Source organism: Glandiceps talaboti, chromosome 5, assembly GCF_964340395.1.
Source record: "Glandiceps talaboti chromosome 5, keGlaTala1.1, whole genome shotgun sequence".
Taxonomy (NCBI): domain Eukaryota; kingdom Metazoa; phylum Hemichordata; class Enteropneusta; family Spengelidae; genus Glandiceps; species Glandiceps talaboti.
The window spans coordinates 109,679-134,671 of record NC_135553.1 but is presented as its reverse complement, the minus strand read 5'-3'; the positions used below and the strand labels follow the sequence as shown (position 1 = coordinate 134,671).

The 24,993-nt window shown below is 38.0% G+C and overlaps 2 protein-coding genes across 2 annotated transcripts; one reads left to right on the top strand and one right to left on the bottom strand.

The window, feature by feature from the left end:
* Nucleotides 1–4,557: 4,557 nt before the first annotated feature.
* LOC144434821 (uncharacterized) lies at nt 4,558–5,826 on the bottom strand. The gene has a single exon (XM_078123331.1). The coding sequence runs from the start codon at nt 5,824–5,826 to the stop codon at nt 4,558–4,560; it is 1,269 nt and encodes a 422-aa protein (XP_077979457.1).
* A 1,913-nt stretch (nt 5,827–7,739) lies between these two features.
* LOC144435650 (mitochondrial uncoupling protein 4-like) lies at nt 7,740–24,766 on the top strand. Its single transcript, XM_078124246.1, has 9 exons — nt 7,740–7,854; nt 12,109–12,234; nt 13,579–13,641; nt 14,748–14,832; nt 15,755–15,877; nt 19,282–19,394; nt 22,160–22,244; nt 23,900–24,095; nt 24,695–24,766. The coding sequence occupies exons 1-9, from the start codon at nt 7,740–7,742 to the stop codon at nt 24,764–24,766; spliced, it is 978 nt and encodes a 325-aa protein (XP_077980372.1).
* The last annotated feature ends 227 nt before the right edge of the window (nt 24,767–24,993 follow it).

Below are 24,993 nucleotides of genomic sequence, written 5' to 3'. Positions count from 1 at the left end.
GGGAATATTTTGATACGGGGGAGTAACACATTTCACAGTACAATCTACACTTGGGCCAATAGTGAAGTCGTTAAGGAGAACCAATGTGAACATCAGTGTGTGGTACGTACACTGATGTACAGTGTCGACTTCTTTATGTGAGGAGAGTAAGTACGGTGTAATAGTTTGTGCTCATTTACCAGTAACATTGCAATGACCAGTTCCCCCTAGCTGAATATGACGGACACTATAATTACATCATGGTCGATTTTGAACTGACTATAGATAACATCATTGCATTAATTGTTTACTTTTGGTTATTACACTTATAGGCCCAAAAAATTGTTTGGTTCCAGCTACCCGATCCCACATATAGTTTTCACTGCCGACCCTAAACTTTTTTGTACGTATTCGAGAAATAAGTAATAAAAGCGCAAAATTGTGGTCTCACGAGAAATAGTGAATGCAGAGGCTGACATCAACTTAAAAAGACAATTTAAAACTACACATGTTCTTCCAATCTGTAATTGAGATGGCTGTAAATCTGATAGGAAGAAATACACAGAGACCATCATGGAAAACAATGGAAAACCTGAACTAGACACATGAAAAAAAAAATATTTTAAAAATAAAACAAAAAATCTCTACCCCACCTACTCTAAAATTGAGCGTAACCGGAAGCACACATTTTTTAAATTTAATAATAATAATAATAATGTTGGTTTCTTATATAGCGCTTTCCCACTCCGTGCTCAAAGCGCTTTACAATTATTACCCCTGGCTCGGATCAGAACAGCACAACGGCCCTTTAGTCTTCCTCAACTCCCCGGGGAGCATACAATCCATTGCAGCCATTTAAGCGCATAGGATTAAAGCCTTCACATTGCAACCTACATCCTACCAGGTCCCCAGTTATACAGCTGGGTTGACTGAGGCACAGTCGTGGTTCAAATCTTGCCCAAGGACTTTAGCCACTCAGAAATAAACAGCAGGCAGCGACGGGGCTCGAACCTGCAACTTTAAGAAACGAGAAGGTTATCTAGTCACTATGAAGACATTTCAAGAAATGTCGAGCATTTATAATAGAGTGCAATTGGCTGCAATTCACGAACAACGAAACTACGCTGTGTCATGTTTGGCAAATGAATTCGCACTGTGCAACACAACTGGAAACTTGTACGCATCATCAGCTTTAGAGTGAGGGCAGAGTTCTCTGTTTTGGTGATTTCAACGACGGAACCTGAAATTACATGGACACCAGAGATCTAGAGTGCACAGAATAGCTACGTTATGGGCTAGGCTCGGGAACTGGTTTAAGTGCTGGATACACCACTAGCTGCAGAGGGATTCATGGTTGTTGGTCATTCGTTTGCAATCCGTGTCATATGGTACAAGTACGTTGGAGCGCTAACTCTCTTTATACTAGCAGTGTTATCCGTATCGGATGTTGTTACCATGGTATCTGAATGTGATAACCAAAGAGGAGGAGGCTTTGGCTGGGCTGAGGGGGGGAGAAATTATTTTGGTCAAAAGATTTACGCAGCCCCCCCCCCCCCCCGCCAATTTCATGCCCCTCGAAATGAGCCCAAAATTGTCATACATATTTTAATGTTTAATTATTATTATTATTATTATAACTTTATTGCAGGATACACTCCCATATACTATAAAAAACACAACATTTACATAGTACACAAGACAAACGTTAAAAAGAGCACTCTAAAAAATAGACAGACAGAAAAAGAGATTTTAAAAATACATTAAATTCATATATCTTGAAGTTATCTTCGAGCGTAAAAAACAGTCGGAGGAGAATACCGCCGAAATTAATAAGTTCGAGCTACTCTTCACCCTGTCAAAAAATCTGAAGAGTAATTTTCTTCTAAGAGCTTCAAAAGTTGGAACAGTATTTGACACGAACATAGCACTTGCACTGCAGTCACGTGCATAGCCCATAATGATTCGAAAGGCATTGTTATAAGCAACTCTGAGATCGTTTAAACTTTTGTTGCTGTACAAAGACCATAATTGTGAACAATACATATTTGTACAGAAACTTCTGAACAAATAAAGTTTGACATGAGTCGAACAGAGTGGAAACTTTCGAAGAAGCGTATTGGCACGAATATAGAAGCGCCTCATTAGACTCTTAATTGCTTCATCATCAAAACAATTATCTGACATAGCATAGCCAAGGTAAGAATGCCTATGTGCCACCTCAAGTGTTTTTCCGTCTAAAGTCACCCGAGGTAAGTAGTCTATCTTAAGAGGACTCTTGCGGGGTATGAAGTACATACATTTTGATTTCTTTGGGTGATACATTATGTCATGATCGATGCCATAGCTTTCACATATTGAAATAAGCTCACGGAGACCTCTTACTGAAGGACACATTAATGCCAGGTCATCAGCGTACATAAGATGATTAATAGTTACTCCACCTATATTACAACCCTTTTTATTCGTCATCAAACGAGTACTCAGCCCATCCATGTACACGTTGAAGAGCTGAGGTGATAAAACACTACCCTGGCGAACCCCATTTGTGACAGAAAAGAGAGATGACCTTGCCTGACCCCACTGTACACAAAAGGTCTGGGTACTGTACCAGACCATAAGTAAACGGATAAAGTGACTAGGTACACCCCTGGTGATTAGTTTTCTGAAAAGTGTCCAATGATTTACACGGTCAAAGGCTTTAGTTGCATCAAGGAAACAAACATATATAGGACTATTATATGACTGATAATAGTTAATAACTTCTTTCATGACATAAATGCACAGGTCTGTAGAATGATTCTGCTTAAATCCGAATTGAAAATCTTCCGTATTAAGCATAGCTTTGCAACGTTCTAAAATTATAAGTTCAAGTATTTTTGAAGACACAGTTGAAAGTGCAATCGGTCTATAATTGTCTTTGCTGGTAATATCTCCTGTTTTATCCTTGACAAGTGGAACAATCATAGTTTTCATTAGGTCCTCTGGTAGAAATGCATGGTGAATCATAGCTGAAAAAGACCAAGCTAATAAGAAATGAATACGATTACTTGCATGTTTGAAGTGTTCACTTGAAAGGGTATCTGAACCGGCAGCCTTTCCAGTGGAAAGACTGTTAGTTGCAGTCAAAATTTCAATACTTTTAATTTGAGTAAAGTCATCAAAATTGTCTTGTGTGTTCAGCCAAGACTTAACGTAATCCTCATTTGAATTGTTTGTAACAGAGTTCAGTAATGTGGCGTAGTGGTCACTCCACATCTCCGCAATATTGCCCTGACCAGATCTACCATCAATAGTTGATGAGAGGGGTGGTGTTTTACTGCTTACGAGACGAACTTTTTGCCAGAAGCTGTTGCAGTTATTTTGACTCAAAGAAGTTGCAAGGCCATCAGCTCGTGATATATGCTCGTTTCGTTGACATACACGTAACGTGTGTTTAAACCTGGCACGTGCAGAGCTCATTATATTGTAAAGTGGCCCAAATCTAGGTTTGTTACATGAATTCCAAAGTTTAAAGGCATCCCTTGCTTGATCGTGGGCTTCTTTCACGTATTCATGCCAACCCGGAATAGGATGAAAATTTCTACTACCATTTTTAAAACATTGTAACGATGACTTACATAGAGCTTGGATGATGTCCTGGTAAAAGGTCAAAATACTTTCCTTGTGATGGTTACATATACATCTCCTAGTAGTACACAACAGTGCTTCAACTGGTATTCTTATTTGTTTAAGAAGGTGGTCCGAGACAGTTTTATACAAATGGATGTCATTGTCTTTAACACGGTTCCATTGCACTCGAGGATTAGTATGAGTAAACAAGTTATCCTCACTGCAGGATATGTCCAGTGGTGGGGTATCATTCGTAGAAAGTTTAATAGATAGTGGTAGGTGATCGGATGCAACGACATCAAACAGGACCTTAATCGACTCAATACTAGCATGGGCTGACGGGGTCGACACACAGTGATCCAACCATGATGTGGTGTGGTGAGCATCACTTACATATGTAAATCGTTCAATGGTCGAGTTAACAAAGACACCATCTGACAAAGTGTAATTATTTTCTGAGCAAAATGAATTCAGTTCTCTACCGAACGGTTTAGTCGGATCAGCATTCCAGTCACCCAAGACAAACACACTATTAATTCCGCTGTCCTGTATGATATTATTTATTTTGGATAGATAATTCAGGAATATATGGTAGTTATTGTCACAGTCAGTTGGCATATATACACAAATAATAAGAAGCGATCTGTCTTTATATTGTAGTTGAAGACCAATAATTCGGTCGTCATCATAGTAACAGACCTTTGGCTTCATGGTTGATGTCAGAGATTTTTTCCACATAATACCCACACCACCGTAGGGTCTACCAACTCTAATGCCGCTACCATCATTCATGGAAGTGGTACCGGTTGCGTAAAATTGATTGTGAATATTTGAGAGCAACGGAAGGTCACCTTTACTCAGCCAATGTTCCTGTAATAGGACAATGTCATGCTCGTTACACAACCACTTTACTGCTTCGGTTGCCGACTTCACACCACGACAATTATAGGTTGCTATACGTAGAGCCATCTAGTTCGATTTAGATTGGTAGTACCTTCTCACCAATGCTCCCTCGGGCCATACAGAGGCATTCATCAATTCTGGCAATTGAGCGTGTGGCACTTCAATAACAAACGAAGCATAACTTTCATACTTAGATTTTAGTCTTTCACATTTTGACTCTATATTTGTTTTAGATCTGATAAAATTCACGACTGTCTGACTTGAAGTGTGAGGTTGTAGCCTGCTTACAAACACACGTGCTGGAGGACGCGAGTCAACAACCTGTAACATACCATCATTTTTATTTGGGTCACTGCCAATCACTGGTTTCAGCCGCCGATTTCTTTGACGCCGACGAGTCACGGTTGTGAAGCTGCCATCGTTGCGAGCAACAGCTCTCGGTTGGATAGTGCTACCAGATGCTGTGACATTCACATATGACGGGCACTTTTGAGGGAATGATTCTTTATTATGTTGATGAGAGGGCTGCACCTCACCCATGTCATCCAATGGTTCAGCGGTAGGTCCAGATGTTGATTCATTGTCTGGAGAAGTCACATTCTCATTGACAGCTGTGCCAACTACACGTAACTGACAACTCTTAGATGATGTGACATTAATACTATTCACATTGTCATTATCTCCGGAATGCTTGAACATCTCTTTTAGTTCCGTTACCTCGGATCGCAGAGAATTAAGATCGTCATGTATATCTAAATTTATCTTTTTTGATGTCTCTTCCTTCATTGTGGTAAGCTCATAGCGAAGACATCGGATTTCCTTTAACATTGTGGAAATGTCAACATGAGTTATATCAACAGGTGGTAGTTTTGACAAATCCTGAGCAACAAAACAAGGCATGTCACCTGGGTCAGTTTCGTGTATCATATTCAAGATGTCATTCAAATTGTTCGATTTCTTATGTTGACCTTGACGCTTTTTATAACGACCAAACTTTCCTTCACCTACAAAGTCGAAAAGGGTTTTCTTTGCCTTTTCTATTTCACTGTCCTCGAAGTTTTTGATACAGAGTTCTACGATAATGTCATTAGGTAGCACATGAACCTTATTCGTAATAAAGCACATTAACTCGTTGATTATTACCCCACATTGTGTTTGTGGTTCGGAGTTGGCTCTGCCTATATTATCATTTCTGCTACTTATAGAATTACTCACAAGGCTAGGCGGTGATCGATTTCCAAACCTCCTATTTTCACATGGAGGGCACAGAACAAGATCTCCTTGACAGATTCGGACTCGACTTGACACTTCTTCACAGTCGTTGCAGCCTGGCATTATGCAAGGTTAACACCTGGTAAACGCTCTAGTCCACGTAGACTTCAGCCACGCAAAACACCACACCAAGGCAGAGAGAAATAAACTCAGTTTCCTCACGCAATAGACAGTCTGAGTAACTCAATTCAGTGCAAGTGTAGTCACCGGGTCTTTATATCGATGCCGTTTACGAAAGACAGCATTAAATATGATTCAAATGCCAAAAAGAAGGAAAAAACCACGCAGCTCTTCAAGGCGATGTTTAGGCAGTTGATATTAGCATATCATATACAGCCCCCCCCCCCCCCCCCCGCTCCACTTCAGAGATGTACAGTATGGTACACTACATTAAACTAACTGTGGAAATCAACTTCAGCGTCCATACATAACAAAGAGAGATTTACAAATATAAGCTTATGTGGGTTTTTTGTCATCACATTGTCTAAAAAAGTCTCACATTGAGATGTGGAGATACTTAGTCAGCATGGTTTTATCTTTCAATCTTGATTCTGGGCAGAAACAGCATCCCCATGATAGCTAGTGGGGAGGGAGTGGGAGAGGGTGTCCCCCTCCCACAGTAAGCACGTTAAAAAAGGACATGTAGGAGGCCATTTAATGGCATAAAATTTCAAACCATAAACATGATCAAAAGCCATACAGTACTTGAGAAAGAATTTTGTACATTTTGACATCATTAGATCATGGATGTATTTAGATTGACTACTGGACCACAGACAATATTTAGATTGACTACTGGACCACAGACAATATTTAGATTGACTACTGGACCACAGACAATATTTAGATTGACTGGACCACAGACAATTAAGAAATGTATTTCTTGTCTGTGACTGGACGTAACATATTGTAGGCATGCCCCTACGGTAAGACAATTTTTAGACTTTCGTTTTTCCTTCCTATATTGAAAATTGTGTACCGTGAGCGAAGACTATGTATATCATGTATATTGCTCATTTCCCTTTTCACCCGCTGACATTATAACAGTATCAAATTAAAGTGAAAATCGTTAAATGTCATTCATTCATTCATTCATTCATTCATTCATTCATTCATTCATTCATTCATTCATTCATTCATTCATTCATTCATTCATTCATTCATTCATTCATTCATTCATTCATTCGTCCGTCCGTCCGTCCGTCCGTCCGTCCGTCCGTCCGTCCGTCCGTCCGTCCGTCCGTCCGTCCGTCCGTCCGTCCGTCCGTCCGTCCGTTCGTTCGTTCGTTCGTTCATTCATTCATTCATTCATTCATTCATTCATTCATTCATTCATTCATTCATTCATTCATTCATTCATTCATTTGATAACAATTATAATAAACATTAAAAAATGCAAACCTATGCGTAGGGCTCTTTTTGTCTACTAGGTGTAAAAGAAAATGTATGTGATATACAATACTCTGCCAGCTATTTGTAAAGAAATCTCTTGTTGCGTGTGTGCGTTGAATTGAGCCCATTGCCAATGTACTGTACTGTTCATTTCCAGAAATTGGGGGTGGGGATGGGGGGAATGCAACGAACATTTTTGGGTTCATTTCAGAGGGGGCATGATTTTTTTTGAGATCGCGAAGGGGGGGGGGGGGGTTGACTAATATATTTTCTCCTCGGGCCCAGAGCTCAGGCCCCCACCATACATTCCTGTCTCGTTCCCTGATCTTGATACATAGTTTTGTATTCCTGAGGAAAAGATCACGCGAATACTGTTACTACAAATATGTTATACACGCTATGCCTTTTTCATATAAGGGCAGGAGAAATATATTTAAGTCACAATTTTTTTTTATATTTTGAGCCTGGAGACAGGGAAATAATCAAGCTAAGAAATACTTGACCTTCGACACACCATGCGAGTGCATCACAGCGCTGTTCTTTTGTTTGTTCGGTGACCCCGTTTTAACCCTAAAGTATTAAACATGGCGACCCGCCGGCCGAAATTACACACGTCGCCATCGAAATCGTGGCTATCGCCGAATAATTTCGTCGGAAAATATATTTTATCTGCTTGTGCGGCCACTGTGGCTGAACTAGGTGAGTACGAGCGAGCGAGGTGGTAGAGTCTTCTTGTTTGACTCATTGGTTCGTTGACCGAAAAGAATTATGTGATGGTGTCTAAATATGGACCTGTTTACTTTAATACTTGTGTCGATCTTTAGCTCAGATGTCCATAACTCTTTTTTGGTTCATCTCCCTGTCCCTCATGATAAAGCACCGACTGAGGAGAAGAGAGAAGGGCGGGATTTCATGTAAATAAAACGTAAAAATCAAGTTTATACACTTCTACCATTCAGTTATTGTCGTACTGTGTATTGTATCATACATTGATAAACAACGCCTGTATTTATGTAATATATCAAATCACAAAGTAATCAAAGGTACATGCTATTCGACAAACGCATTTTTTTCATTTAACCAAGAAATTGTATCAGTTACCAACCAACAATGCATAAATTGTCACCATGAGTCAGACGTGAGTCAAACTGAAGAAAACTAGAGACTACTAGTAGTAATCGACGCAGACAACATTCCATGTTATTGCCCTGTCTGAAATATGGCAGGTGGATTGTCCACCTTTGTTTAATAGATTTGTGTGTAAACAGAGTCAACCTGGCCTTATTGGCGGAGGGGTTGGTGTGTATATTCATAGTTCTGTCAATTTTGAAGTTCTTCAGGATATAAGTATTCACAATTCTGAATCTTTATGGTTAAAGCTTAGACACATAGGTTCAAAAAAATATCACATTAGGTGTTATTTACAGAAAACCAGGAATTCCTGTAGATATCTTCACCAATGAACTTGAAAACACTTTATGGAAGCTGAACTCAACAAAATTCGATTGCGTTATTGCAGGTGACCTTAATTAATATTGACTTTTCAAATTGTGACAATCAACACCAGCAACAAATGAATTCCCTCTCTGCGTTTAATTTTAAACAACTTATCACTGTACCAACTCGTATTACAGATCACTCCAGTACTATAATAGATCACATTTACTGTAATTTTTCAAACTCCTATGTCAACTGTGGAACCATTGTAACAGACATATCTGACCATTTTCCTATTTTTGCGTCATTCGACAATTTAATGTCAATATTTAATGGTGACGATTTACCCCTGGTAAGAAACTTTTCAGGATATGACAAGTCTTTGTTCTGCCATGTTCTCCAAGAGACTAATTGGTATTCAGTGTTGAATTCCAATGATGTAAACAGAGTGTATGAAATTTTCACTGACACTTTGATATGATATGATTTTATTTGGGTAAAAATTTATACAAAATTGACACACTTTCAGTGACATCTGTTCCAAACACGCTCCCTTTGTTAAACCAAAGAAAAACACACCAAACGTAGCAAACCTTGGATCACCCATGGTCTCAAAAAATCAATCAGTACCAAGTATAAACTCTATCACAAGCTTGTAGCTAAAGAGTTGAATATGGACTGAAGGTCAAATACAAGAATTACAGAAATATTTTGACTACCCTTCTGAGGAAATCAAAAAAGTTGTATTATAGTAACAAACTTAAAGCTTGCCGTGGTGACTCGACCAAGCTCTGGAAAGAAATCAATGGCTTGTTAGGTAAAACTCATGGACCCCAGTCTCATCTTCCTAGCAAAATTAATATCGATAAAGATGTTAATCACACATGTCACCCTGACAACACTATAACAGATCCTCTCCATATTGTAGAAACTTTCAATGATTTCTTTTCAAACATAGGTAGAAACTTAGCTGACAATGTAAATAGTAATTCTAATTATAGGAACTTTATTCATTCGTCATGCAACTCATCCATTTATTTTCACCCTATCTCAAAACAAGATGTCATTTTTGAAATCATGTTACTAAATCCCTCTAAAGCAACTGGTTACGATAACTTACCTGCCCGATTGCTTCATGATGGCGCTAGTGCCATTGCTACACCACTTTGCCATATCATAAATCTTTCACTTTCATGCGGTATTTTTCCTGATAGTCTTAAAATTGCTCGAGTAACTCCAATTTATAAAAAAGGGTCACCATACAACACTGGTAACTATCGACCAATTTCCCTCCTTCCATAACTTAGCAAAGTTTTTGAAAAAGTTGTTTACAGGCAACTAATTTCTTTTCTCGATAGACATTCCTTGATTTACCCCCATCAGTATGGGTTCAGGAAAACATATAGCACTAAACTAGCATTGACCAATCTCCTTGAAGATATTTTACAAAAGATTGATAATGGGAATGTAGTATTAGGAGTCTATCTTGATCTGGCTAAAGCATTTGACACCATTGATCACAAAATTCTCTTAGATAAACTCAACTACTATGGAGTGCGGGGTGTCCCACATAACTGGTTTAAAAGCTACTTGTCCAACAGAAAACAGTTTGTTAAGATTGGCAGGTACAGCTCCTCACATAAACTTATTAGTCATGGAGTGCCTCAGGGATCTATTCTGGGTCCCATACTTTTCCTTCTCTATATCAACGATCTTCCTTACTATCTTCTTACTTCAAATCAAAGTTGCTGATGACTCAACTTTCTTTCATTCATTCTCAAATAATGTGAATATCGATGATGCTAACCTTCACTTCAAAGACATTGTTAACTGGTGTTCTGCAAACAAATTAACCATTAACCAGGATAAAACTAATTACATTCTCTTTCCACACATCAAAGCTCATTTCATCAGAACGGGTCAATTTTTATCAACACAAAAGAAGTTAAAGAGACTGAACAGGTATCACTTTTAGGCATTACCCTTGACTGCCATTTAACGTCGAAATCACACATAAACGATATCTGTGCAAGGATCAGTCCCAAAATTGGAATAATTGCCAATCTTAGACACTTTGTTCCAAGGCATGTTCTGCTTGTACTGTTTAACTCTCTTGTCCTTCCCCATATTTCATATTGCCTTGAAGTTTGGGGAAGCACTTACCCCTCTGCTTTAGTCCTCTTCATAAGTTCCTAAAGAGGTTAGTGCGTGTAATGACCTTCAGTCCTCCATGAACTCCTAGTGAACCACTATTCAAGGAATTAAATATTTAGAACATTTACCAGCAATTTAATTACCAGGTTGGGATATTCATGTATGACCTCTTAACAGACAGATTACCTCACAAATTCACAGACTATTTCAGTTTTCCAAGTCATGGCTATAACACTAGATCTACAGCACACTCTCATGTCCTTATTCCAAAAAGAAATCTTCGTCTGGGTCAATTTTCACTTAGTTACCATGGAGCTAAATTTTGGAATAGCTTACCTGCATCAATTAAACATATCCAGATAAGAAATCATTTCAAGCATGCCCTCAGAGATTGTATTATTCTAATGTAATTTTATTTGCATTTAATGTATTTTTCACACCCGAAATGTATATACCTACGTATTCTTCTTTTTTCTGATTAATTTATACTTTTCATGAGCCGGGGGGGGGGGGGGGGGGGGGGGGGGGGGGGGGGGGGGATGGATGACTGGACACCTACTAGCTTTTCATTAGCTATCTTCCAGCACCCAGTCGCATTTGTCATTTTCATTATTTTCATTTCATTTTTTTATATTTATTAATTTGTGTTATTGCGAATAAAGAACTTATAATAGTATACCTAGTTGAATATAAATTACTTTATTAAATTTAAGGCAAACCAAATTTCAAAAATTCAGAGAAAAAGATAAATTCAGTGCAGGTAATTTTGGTTCTATAAAAGTTTTTAGGTACTCAATGTGAAAGTGAACTTCTTATTTATTCTGCTTATAATATGAAATGTGACAACTACAGGTTATTCTTGCATGCTTTTCTTCCTTGTCTGTGGCTACATGTAGATATCTCAATTGAGTAAAGTAATTATCTGTTATGGCATATAGAGATACATTGTATTTATTATCAAAAAATGAACCAAGTATATGTAAAGAGTGTAATTATACAGACTAAGGGTACAAATGACAAATGTGTACATTTAAAGGCTAATGGATCAATCCAAGGTTCTTGCATTAGTGCTTTCTTACTTGTAAAGTACTTTGCTGGATCTACATGGGAAAGCACATGTAAAAGCCAACATTATTATTATTGTTAGCAAATCCAGTCTGGGGAAGTTGAAATGCAGTGATTGGCTATTTTATCTGTCAATCACTATAGTTCATGCCTTCAAATGTCAGAGTTTGGAAGATGGATTGGAAAACAAGATCAGAATGGCTCAAAAATGTATATTCTCAGCTGACAATTATGAGTGCTTTTATAACTTAAGTGTTTATTACAATTCATTTTTCTCTTACATTTCCTTGATTTCAGTAACTTTTCCTCTCGACTTAACAAAAACAAGACTTCAGTTGCAAGGAGAAGCAGCAGCAGCAGCTCAAAATGGAACTAGTCAAAATATAGCATACAGGGGAATGATTAGGACAGCTATAGGTGTCGGTATGTATTTATACTACTTCAAAATACAGGCTCTTTTCTGCATATTTATTGAATACTGATAGAATTTTTGGTGATAAAATAGGACCTTGGTAACTTACTCAAAGTTGAAATCATGTCAAGAAGCCCCACTTCATTTGACATGTGTTTTGGAATTTCCTGCAAGAATTTTACCACTATCTCTCCATCTTGACAAATACAGAGTGACTTTCCCTGTATACTTAGTTCATTTGTAATGCACATATTTATATAGTTTATTACACACAAAGTTTATAAACATATGCTTACTATTAAGATATATTCAATATTTGATATAGGAAATGGTAAAAGCAGTCAGCATCGTTGTTGTTACAACAAATGTTTCAAGCATATCTTTTTCAGTGCAGATACATGTCTGTACAGTACAAGTACTTGTACAGCAACATTAGAAACAAAAGATCAATGCAACATGGAGTATCGGAGCTCAAAGTCAGTTCTATGCTTTGTGGTCAGATAAAGCCAAGTCAACTCTTACAGCTGCAGTTTTTTGTTGATTTCCATTGGACTAACAGAATACAGACTACCATCTTATAAATTTTGTAGTAAAGATACAATGTTTAGTAGTCTATGTGTCCTAGAATACTGCTAAATTTGAGTCTGAAGTATAGATCCAAAATACTGGCAATGACCCATTCAGAGCTAATCTATTTGTACATGTACCGTATGGATTCATTACTGCATACCCATTGAAACTTGAATTAATTCAGTACATGATCATTGCATAAACCCTGTCTCGTGTCTAGGGTTATCCTCTTTCTCCCAAGAGGGTATTATTTGTAAACAAGTAATTACTAGTTGGGAGAAAGAGCAAGACCTACATTGTAGTGTGTTCTTTATTTGATAATATGGACACTGAAACTGAATCATCAGATTATAAGAATTGTTATCTTTCTTATCCCTATTGTAATTAATGACAGAATGTAAATTGTAAAATTAGGGTCCAAATTTAATACTCTGTCATGCAACATAAATATTTCTTCAAAGGTCAAAGGTTAAGATGTTACGTATGTTTCACAATCTTATCAAATATTGCCAAATGGCAGACATACATCCATATAGCTCAACCCTTTGAGTTTGTTCTAATTACATGGTGACACTATTATGTCATCTCACAGCAGAAAGAACCCAATAAGAATTTTCCTGCAGAGGCTTCATTAAAGCAAAAGGTCATTAGTGCAATGCCAGACATAGGAAAAAGGCAAGAGCCAACAATCCTCAAATGACTGGAGTAATACCAAACCAACACTCATGTAGTAATGCAAGTACAGTATGTTGTGACTGACAAAGATTTATTTGATCTATTTCCAGTTGAAGAGGAGGGAGTATTTAAATTATGGCAAGGAATTACACCTGCAATATACAGACATGTGGGTAAGTATTACTTTGTAGAATTGTAGATTACACCTGGTAGATATTATTGCTAATATCTTCCATTGTTCAGCTGAGAAAAATATAGCTCAGAGACTCATCTTTGTGTTACTATCTGAAGAAGCTCTCTAGACCAAGCCAAGACATATGTACATTTGTACATATAAAGTATAGAAATATGTAGAAAGCTTCTTAAGATAGAATCACCAAGTAACATATGTGAATAATAACAATAGTGACATATCTGAATGACACAAGGGGTTCAAAGACAATTATTTAGAAAACTCCTAAAACAAGTGTATTCCAGCTTAATGCAGAAAATTACTGTCCAGCTCCCTGTGGACTACTTGTAGTAGGTAAAGCTCAGGACTATCAGTCTGTAGGTAGGTCATGGGTAGGCTGTATCAGCCATGTCTCACTCACAAGATGAGTGCAAACTCCTGGAGTAATAATTCAAACAGTGATATGATATATGATATGATACAATGTATGATATGATATGATATGATATGACATGATATGGTATGGTATGGTATGGTATGGTAAGGTATCATATCATATCATATCATATATATCATATATCATATATCATATCATATCATATCATATCATATATATCATATCATATCTTATATATATCATATCATATATATCATATATCATATATATCATATATCATATCATATCATATCATATCATATCATCTTATCATATCATATATCATATCATATCATATCATATCATATCATATATATCATATCCATACAAAACGCAATACCAGTGTATACCATCAGACTGTTCTTTATTTCCCTATTAAACCATGTTTTTCCTCAGTCCTGAAAAGATTCATTGCACTGATTGCAGCAATTTCAATGTACTGATATACATGTACTAGAGTAGCAACACCCTCTTGTGATAGTATACCCCTTGAGTTTGACTAGTTGACTCCATATATACATATACATGTATTCATACCCTTGTATATGTTTTCTACTTTGGGGTACACTGTCTTTGTAGGTTGATATCACTTAAATGTTAAAGATTTAAATTCACTTATCAATAACTCATTGTTGAATTTTTAATGTTGTTAATTATATATTTTCTTATAGTTTACACAGGGGTCAGAATGGGGTCATATGAATATCTTAGGGACCATATTTTTGGAAAGAATGCAAATGGAACATTTCCTTTCTGGTGAGTGTGTACAGTACTTGTACATTGTACAGTGCGAGATGTAAGACTATGACACAAACCCATAACATTTGAGTGACAGTATGGTGTACTGGCAGTATTTGCATGAGTGCTTGCAGTGTTCTCTGTAACCATTCTTTCGTGAGTGGAATGTGTGAAACTACAACAGAAAACACTGCCAGCAAGAGTGCAAATAGTGAAGGACTAACACTACTACACTATTTCAGCTATCCTAACTGCTAGATTAATTTTTGAATTTCTGCTTGCCCTTCCAAGGCTTGGAGATGAGAGAAAATTCCAAAAATCAAAATGGCACTTTGGATGGATAAAATATTGTTGTAGTGTTAGTCCTTCAAGACTACAGGTAGGATATTGTCTTACATACATGTGTATTAAAATGTTGGTGTGTTTAGCATTTGATCATCAAGGTACAAATCACCAATTAATTGAAAAGCATAAAAATATGTAGTCTGGAAATAATGTAAAATAAAAATACATTCACTGATCATGGTGATACCAATGGACTGGTGATGATTGGTATCACGGAATGGAGAAAGTTTTAAAAAAAGCCCAGATTGCATGCACAGACATACACGCCCACAAATCTCAATACTTACTTAGAATCTTGACTGATTTAAAGTTAATAAGCTGGCCCCAACTGATCAACCTTGTATCTCCATTTGTAAACATTTGATTAAATGACCTGTGATAAAAATCTGCTTAGTCAGCAGATCTAATCACAAATACACCTACCTATATGCACAGCAAGGCAGAACATATTGTGAAGATTGTTATTTTAAAAATGGATTTTGTTAAATATAATTTGTAATGTACTCACAACATCAAGTTTCAGGCACATGGCAGTAAAGCTATATTATTATTAATTTGATTACCTCACATCTAATCTCATCTCATCTCATCCCAGGAAAGCAATTCTATGTGGAATGGCAGCTGGTGGCATTGGTCAGTTTTTTGCTAACCCAGCTGACCTCATAAAAGTACAAATGCAAATGGAGGGAAAGAGAAGACTGGAGGGAAAACCACCAAGGTAGGCAATCAGTAATTACATGTTCTTAAACCACCAAGGTAGGCAATCAGTAGTTACATGTTCTCAAACCACCAAGGTAGGCAATCAGTAGTTACATGTACATGTACTTGTACTACATGTATATATTAACACAACATTGCAAGTTTGAAGCAAATTTCAGAAATCAAATCTCACAAGTCATTGTCCTTGAGGGTGATTGTGTTTGGGGGAGGGGGGGGGAGGCTATTAGAAGAACCTTGTGCTTTTCTCTGCAATATACTGTAATCACATTGATAGATTTTATGTATATTTTGAGCCATGTTCAAACAACAGGAGTTGTCAGTGGCCAGGTGCATATGGTTAAACCATTGGCCTCTTACCACTACAGTCATGGTTCATGCCCTGGTCAGGGTTAATCATTGGCCTCTTACCACTGCAGTCATAGTTCATGCCCTGGTCAGGGTTAATCATTGGCCTCTTACCACTGCAGTCATGGTTCATGCCCTGGTCAGGGTTAATCATTGGCCTCTTACCACTGCAGTCATAGTTCATGCCCTGGTCAGGGTTAATCATTGGCCTCTTACCACTGCAGTCATGGTTCATGCCCTGGTCAGGGTTAATCATTGGCCTCTTACCACTGCAGTCATGATTCATGCCCTGGTCAGGGTTAATCATTGGCCTCTTACCACTGCAGTCATAGTTCATGCCCTGGTCAGGGTTAATCATTGGCCTCTTACCACTGCATTCATGGTTCATGCCCTGGTCAGGGTTAATCATTGGCCTCTTACCACTGCAGTCATGGTTCATGCCCTGGTCAGGGTTAATCATTGGCCTCTTACCACTGCAGTCATGGTTCATGCCCTGGTCAGGGTTAATCATTGGCCTCTTACCACTGCAGTCATAGTTCATGCCCTGGTCAGGGTTAATCATTGGCTTCTTACCACTGCAGTCATAGTTCATGCCCTGGTCAGGGTTAATCATTGGCCTCTTACCACTGCAGTCATGGTTCATGCCCTGGTCAGGGTTAATCATTGGCCTCTTACCACTGCAGTCATGATTCATGCCCTGGTCAGGGTTAATCATTGGCCTCTTACCACTGCAGTCATAGTTCATGCCCTGGTCAGGGTTAATCATTGGCCTCTTACCACTGCATTCATGGTTCATGCCCTGGTCAGGGTTAATCATTGGCCTCTTACCACTGCAGTCATGGTTCATGCCCTGGTCAGGGTTAATCATTGGCCTCTTACCACTGCAGTCATGGTTCATGCCCTGGTCAGGGTTAATCATTGGCCTCTTACCACTGCAGTCATAGTTCATGCCCTGGTCAGGGTTAATCATTGGCTTCTTACCACTGCAGTCATAGTTCATGCCCTGGTCAGGGTTAATCATTGGCCTCTTACCACTGCAGTCATGGTTCATGCCCTGGTCAGGGTTAATCATTGGCCTCTTACCACTGCAGTCATGATTCATGCCCTGGTCAGGGTTAATCATTGGCCTCTTACCACTGCAGTCATAGTTCATGCCCTGGTCAGGGTTAATCATTGGCCTCTTACCACTGCATTCATGGTTCATGCCCTGGTCAGGGTTAATCATTGGCCTCTTACCACTGCAGTCATGGTTCATGCCCTGGTCAGGGTTAATCATTGGCCTCTTACCACTGCAGTCATGGTTCATGCCCTGGTCAGGGTTAATCATTGGCCTCTTACCACTGCAGTCATAGTTCATGCCCTGGTCAGGGTTAATCATTGGCTTCTTACCACTGCAGTCATGGTTCATGCCCAGGTCAGAGTTAATCATTGGCCTCTTACCACTGCAGTCATGGTTCATGCCCTGGTCAGGGTTAATCATTGGCCTCTTACCACTGCAGTCATAGTTCATGCCCTGGTCAGGGTTAGTCATTGGCCTCTTACCACTGCAGTCATGGTTCATGCCCTGGTCAGGGTTAATCATTGGCCTCTTACCACTGCAGTCATGGTTCATGCCCTGGTCAGGGTTAATCATTGGCCTCTTACCACTGCAGTCATAGTTCATGCCCTGGTCAGGGTTAATCATTGGCCTCTTACCACTGCAGTCATGGTTCATGCTCTGGTCAGGGTTAATCATTGGCCTCTTACCACTGCAGTCATGGTTCATGCCCTGGTCAGGGTTAATCATTGGCCTCTTACCACTGCAGTCATGGTTCATGCCCTGGTCAGGGTTAATCATTGGCCTCTTACCACTGCAGGTATGGTTCATGCCCTGGTCAGGGTTAATCATTGGCCTCTTACCACTGCAGTCATGGTTCATGCTCTGGTCAGGGTTAATCATTGGCCTCTTACCACTGCAGTCATGGTTCATGCCCTGGTCAGGGTTAATCATTGGCCTCTTACCACTGCATTCATGGTTCATGCCCTGGTCAGGGTTAATCATTGGCCTCTTACCACTGCAGTCATAGTTCATGCTCTGGTCAGGGTTAATCATTGGCCTCTTACCACTACAGTCATGGTTCATGCTCTGGTCAGGGTTAATCATTGGCCTCTTACCACTGCAGTCATGGTTCATGCCCTGGTCAGGGTTAATCATTGGCCTCTTACCACTGCAGTCATAGTTCATGCTCTGGTCAGGGTTAATCATTGGCCTCTTACCACTGCAGTCATGGTTCATGCCCTGGTCAGGGTTAATCATTGGCCTCTTACCACTGCAGTCATGGTTCATGCCCTGGTCAGGGTTAATCATTGGCCTCTTACCACTGCAGGTATGGTTCATGCCCTGGTCAGGGTTAATCATTGGCCTCTTACCACTGCAGTCATGGTTCATGCTCTGGTCAGGGTTAATCATTGGCCTCTTACCACTGCAGTCATGGTTCATGCCCTGGTCAGGGTTAATCATTGGCCTCTTACCACTGCAGTCATAGTTCATGCTCTGGTCAGGGTTAATCATTGGCCTCTTACCACTACAGTCATGGTTCATGCTCTGGTCAGGGTTAATCATTGGCCTCTTACCACTGCAGTCATGGTTCATGCCCTGGTCAGGGTTAATCATTGGCCTCTTACCACTGCAGTCATAGTTCATGCTCTGGTCAGGGTTAATCATTGGCCTCTTACCACTGCAGTCATGGTTTATGCCTTGGTCAGAGTTTAATTAAATGTGCCATGCTGTAAGTAAGAGGAGTGTTTGTTCAGTTTTACTTAGCAGGGACTCCTGTTTCCTCCTGCATTAACACCTGAATCCGTGTGTTTGTTCAGTTTTACTTTAATAGCAGGCACTCCTGTTTCCTCCTGCATTAACACCTGAACCTGTGAGTGTCAACCCTCATGGGACTTCTTTGGAAACAAGTTGTCTAAACTTACAGAAGTATCCATTATAAAGGCAGATTATAGTTGTATAATATTATTATTACTGGTAATGTAAAAATTGACTTATATCCTTCATTTTTGTCTTTGCAGAGTTAAAAGCACTGCTCAAGCCTTTAAGAATATACTCCATCAAGGTGGTATACGGGGACTTTGGAAGGGATGGGTTCCAAATGTACAGAGAGCAGCACTTGTCAATTTAGGAGGTAAACATTATGAAATAAATTATTAAAGTATGTCTTTACTTTGGAAGGGGTCTGTTCCAAATGTACAGAGAGCAGCACTTGTCAGTTTAGGAGGTGAAACATTCATTGTAGGATATAAAATAAGTATCAACTAGGCATGACAAATCTTTTGGACAGCACCAGTTTTTTTCCTTCCCATCTTTCTTTTGTCCATCTGCCTTTCCTTTCTTTTCACTGACACAATCAGCATATAATAATAATAATAATAATAATAATAATAATAATAATAATAATAATAATAATAATAATGGTTTATTTTCAACTCAAAAATAGTAACCATTAATGGTCAAGTAAAATGAGCTACATGATTAAAAAGTCTGGAAAAGGACATGACATTCAATAAAAAGAATTGTATAGCTATAGTAAAAGTAATTTTTGAAAACGAACAAATGGTAAACTATGAAAATAAGAGTTTTAAAACAAAGTTACAAAAGCTGACATGAAATAACAATAAAAAGGTTATAGAACAGAGATACTACGAGTTCAACTTGATACAATACATGACAGGACTATTTTCCATGCATTTTGTTCAACACTTGAATGTGATCTTTGTTTTATAGCAGGTTTAGCGGGTTTCATAACCATGTGAATGGCTGTCAGGAACAAGGTGATGAAGTTTGTGTTGTACATTAACAATATTAGAGCCAAATTAAGACCCTCAATAAATACAGATGTTTACAACTCTTTACTGGTAACGTCCTCAATGTGTGAATCCCATTTAAGATTACTAAGTAAAGTGAGCCCAAGAATTTTATAGGAAATTTCTTCACTTGAAAGGTGTTGAAGGCTCCACTCCCATGACTGAATGATTCCAGGGATTGTCAAAAAAAAAAAAAATACCTGCATAGAAAAGAATTTTGTATTTCATTTAATGTGCAAACATGAGGTATTGATTATATCTAAATAATTATACCCATGTCTTTCCATCTTCACCTTTTTCTCCTACTGACCACTTTCAATGTTATTGATCTCCTGTGTTTATGCTTTGTTCTCCCTCTCCATGTGTAACATTCTCCATAACTTCGGCCTTTCTAGTGTATACGTAGTACATTTTCGTACCAAGTGCATAATGATGAACCCTTATTAAGTGTTTATCAATCCTTAAAACTATGCTAAAACAATTTTCACTGGACAATGCTTGAAAGGTCTTGATGTCTTGCATTGATGTTTTGTGGAATTCACTTTTGCAGCTATACATTTGACAGTACTGCTAGCTTGAGTATGTGTGTACTGATATACTGCTCTCAAATGTCTGTTTAAATTGACAATCTTATGAGAACAATCTGACACAGGGCATATCAGCTGCTTCCTTGATCACTTTTGTTTTAGTTTGTCTATTGATGCTCTTTTCATTTGCAGTGTTAACTTTTCTAGCAGGTTTCCCATTTCTTTTCTTAGTAGCAGTCTTCTCTTAGGAAAAGGGGGAAGGTGGTTGTATGTCTGTGTGGAGGTAGTATTGGCTTTAGGAAGATTCCTTTCCCTAATTTGGCAATTTATGCTTAACTTAGCTATTGCTTCTTGTAACTTTGGCAGACCTAGTGGTCCATGAATTAATATTGATATATCAGAATGACTGTCGTGAAAATCATTGACATCATTTTCTTTTTCCCCAGAGGAATCAGATGACCTGTCTATTCTTGGGGAGGGGGGGGGGGGGTTGCAGGGTGTAGAAGATGAGAGCCAGGGAGAGGCAATCAATATCTTTCCTAGTCAGACATGTCAACAACAGTAACTAAGATGGAAACTGCTGTACATGATATCAAAGCATGGATGACCCAAAATAAACTAAGGCTAAATGATGGCGAAACTGAGGTCCTCCTTGTCAGGTCTCAGTTCAACAGACTTCCTCATCCCATCAACTGCATCAACATTGGATCGTGTTCTATGCAATTAGTAGATTCAGCACATAACATTGGTGTAACATTTGATGACCATTATAATCTCAAGAAGCACATCTTTTTGACATGTAGATCAGTCCTTTTTCACCTCCGAACAAATGGTCGCATATGCCAGTATATTACAAAGGAAGTTTGTCAGAATCTCGTTCATGCACTTATATCATTGAAACTTGACTATTGCAATGCCCTTCTGTATGGGCTGCCAGCTAAAGACATTGACCCCCTTCAAAATGCCCAAAATACAGTAGCTAGGATTGTGTCACGTACAAAGAAAACAGATCACATGACACCGATTCTTTCTGTTCTTCACTGGCTACCTGTCCATTATAGGATTCAATACAAAGTACTACTGATCACCTACAAGGCACTCAAAAACACTACTCCTGGGTATATTGCTGACTTGATTAACAGTAAAGTTGCAACTTGTTCATTTTGCTCAAATAACAAAAGTCTATACTTCATGTACTTCGTTGTAATACAAAGTTATACAGTAAGCGTGCGTTCTCGTGAGCAGTGCCAGTTTTATGGAACAGTATACCACTTGAAATTTGTTCTTCATCAACTTTGATAAATTCAAGAAGGACATCAAGACACATCGGTTTGCAAGAGCGTTCTAACTTTTTAAAACAATGATACACTATTGTTCCTGTTCAGTGCCATAAAACATTATGTCGTATTGGGTTTTGGCGCTATACAAATTCTTTTGATTGATTGATTGATAGCCTCTAAAGGAAATGTTTTGCAAACACTTCCCAAGCTTTCCAATTTTCATTGTTTTTACTTCTCAATTAACAATCATGTTTATACTTTTACTTTGTTTTCATGCAGACTTAACTACATATGATACTGTAAAGCATCAATTACTCACACGTACCACTCTGAAAGATAATTGGATGGTGCATTGTATGAGCAGGTAAGTAAGAAAGAACAAATAGTTCCTTTCTAATACTTTACTTGTATGTGACTACCAGATGAAATTTATTTTTTGTTTAACTTACAACTCAGAAGGTAAAGGTCGTGTCAAATATAAACAATTATATGAGCACCAAGAATAATGTTTGAATGTGTATCTTTCTTTTCTTCTGTATTACTTATAAACTTTCTTCTGCATGATCTGGAAACATGATTTAAAAGAGATTGGCAACAAATAGATACAGTAACTACAAAGTGCCTGTGATATGCAAGAAATGTATTGATTTTGAAAGTTACATGTCAGGTCAAAGTCAAGGTCAGTGTATTAACAGAAGGCTTGCACCTTATATTATGGGGATAGACACTTGAATGAAGTCTCTATTTATTATAGTTTGTCTATTTATTATAGTTATGCAGTAAATATTAAGGTGGTCTGTTAGTTTCATTCTAACCTTGGATTCCAAAAGAAAATTTGCATGTGTATAGAATATACAGCAATTAATTAAAATACAAAAAGCTAGAAATTGCCAAGAATGGGTTAAATCACTAAAATGACTCAGGAAAGAACCTCTGTTTTGTGAAACAGAAAGTAACATAGTCAGCAATAAACATGGATTTCTATATTTTGACAGTATTGAATGACAAACATGTATCTTGGTATTAAAAGTTCTTTGGTTGAAAGGGTCTAAAGTTTCAATTTAGTGTCAGTTGGAATATGTGTAGGTGTGTACAGAGTCATTTGTTTTCACTGTATATGCACTGATGTACAGTCTATACATATTTAATATGTACTGGAAAACAAAACAAAACACATTATAGAATAATATGTGATCCTACTTTTACATCATAATATATACATTATTTCTTCTGAATGTGAAGGTAACAAAACCTTATAAACCATTGTGGAACAATGCCTTTTTCTTAACCCAAACACATTGCCAGCAGTCTAGTGATTATCTTGTTGCTATCTAGTGCATCATGCATAGAACAAATATGGGTATAGTACCATTCAGTAAAATTTGCATATGTCACAAAACAAAGTCATGTGCATATGTACCTTATGGTATGTCATGTATGCATGTACCAGGTTTGAATGAAATGTCAGAGAAATTACTCATTACGAATGGACAGATGAACAGACAGACACTTGGAACCCATTGTAATAACACTCCTTTCAGGGGTGGTGGGGATGGGGGCTAATAACAACAAATATTATATCAAACTGAATGCATGCACGCACACAGAAATCATTGATGGACAGACACAAACACACAACCTCAGTTGTCATTCAGATGTCAACCAATGATGCTATTTAATCACCATGTGACTCACAGTAGTAAGCTGGGATTTGAGTCACTGAGTGGTAAACAAACACAGTCAGGCTAATTGAATAGTAATGAATACAATGTAACCATTTGAACAAAATAGTCAATTGTGATCACCTGTCAATAATTATGCAATGAACTACCAAGATGATGCCTTTTTACCACCAGGTATTAGACTGCTTGCATTGTACAGCTGAAGGTCTGTCATATGAGGCTGGCATTTTGGGGAACCACATCATCATCAAGCCTGATAGACAAGTTCTTGGCTCTCAGAAAGTACAAACCACAGTTCTGTAGTCATAAAACCAACCTTTGATTTTGTTGATTTCAGTGGCTGTGCAGGTCTTGTGGCAGCTTCTATGAGCACACCAGCAGATGTTGTAAAGACGAGAGTTATGAATCAACCTACAGATGCCAATGGTAGAGGGTTGCTTTATAAATCATCAGTTGATTGTCTACTACAAGCTATCAAGAAAGAAGGTTTCTGGTCTCTCTACAAAGGGTTTATACCAACATGGGCCAGGATGGTAAGTCTTGATTTTCTGTTTTGTAATTCTTTGTACCTGTACTACCATCTTGTGTTATGTGTTTTGTGTCAAGTGAAAGTCATGTTGTTAACAAAGAAATCAAACCAATATTATTTCTGTTATTATGCTGCTTGGAAGAAATATTCTATTTCTGGTAATGAGAATTGATAGCATGGTCCAGGGAATAAAGCCTTGTATGTTGGTTATTGTTACACTCATTCTGTAATGCTGTAAAAGTCAGATTTATGAATATACATGCATAAACTCCTCTCTAATGCAAGAATGAATGTTTCTGGACTCTTGGTTCCTGTTTAACAGAAAATACAATTAACTACTTACATTCAGAAAATGAGCGTGAATATTCCAAAATGTTTGCCATCATCTCATTGGCATCATCAGATATGTACCACAACTAGTTGATGTCACGTTAAAACTCAATTTCAACACCAGTATGGTGATCTCAGCTGTTTAATTTCAACTTGTTTCTTGTATTTCTAGTGGGACATTCTACTATAGTACTATCTCAAAGCTTAGCAGAAAGTTGCATAATTTTAATGTTGTAATATACTTTTCTAATTCACACTCTTATATCTTTTAAGGCACCCTGGTCAATGACTTTCTGGCTATCATATGAAGAAATTAGGAAATTAGTTGGTGTACAGTCCTTCTAAACTACATCAAGGAAATCAGCGAATGAATTGTGAAACAAAGAAATCAAAGTTTTTGGAGATGTGAGAGACAACATGTGTGTCTTATAGAGACAAATTGACAGATTGATTTGCATAAAAATGAGTGTTTTTTGAATATTTGAAATCTGAATAAGTATCTATGGATGTGTACACTGTAAAATTGTAGTGTACAAATGTAGATTTGATAGAAATGAAGGAGATTTTTACCT

What these genes read in the sequence shown, in the direction of transcription:
- LOC144434821 (XM_078123331.1), bottom strand. Translation starts at nt 5,826, where the DNA reads ATGCCAGGCTGCAACGACTGTGAAGAAGTGTCAAGTCGAGTCCGAATC.
- LOC144435650 (XM_078124246.1), top strand. Translation starts at nt 7,740, where the DNA reads ATGGCGACCCGCCGGCCGAAATTACACACGTCGCCATCGAAATCGTGG. An exon ending in TGCAATATACAGACATGTGG is followed by an intron (nt 13,642 to 14,747) that starts GTAAGTATTACT and finishes ATTTTCTTATAG; the next exon opens with TTTACACAGGGGTCAGAATG. An exon ending in ATGGTGCATTGTATGAGCAG is followed by an intron (nt 22,245 to 23,899) that starts GTAAGTAAGAAA and finishes TGTTGATTTCAG; the next exon opens with TGGCTGTGCAGGTCTTGTGG.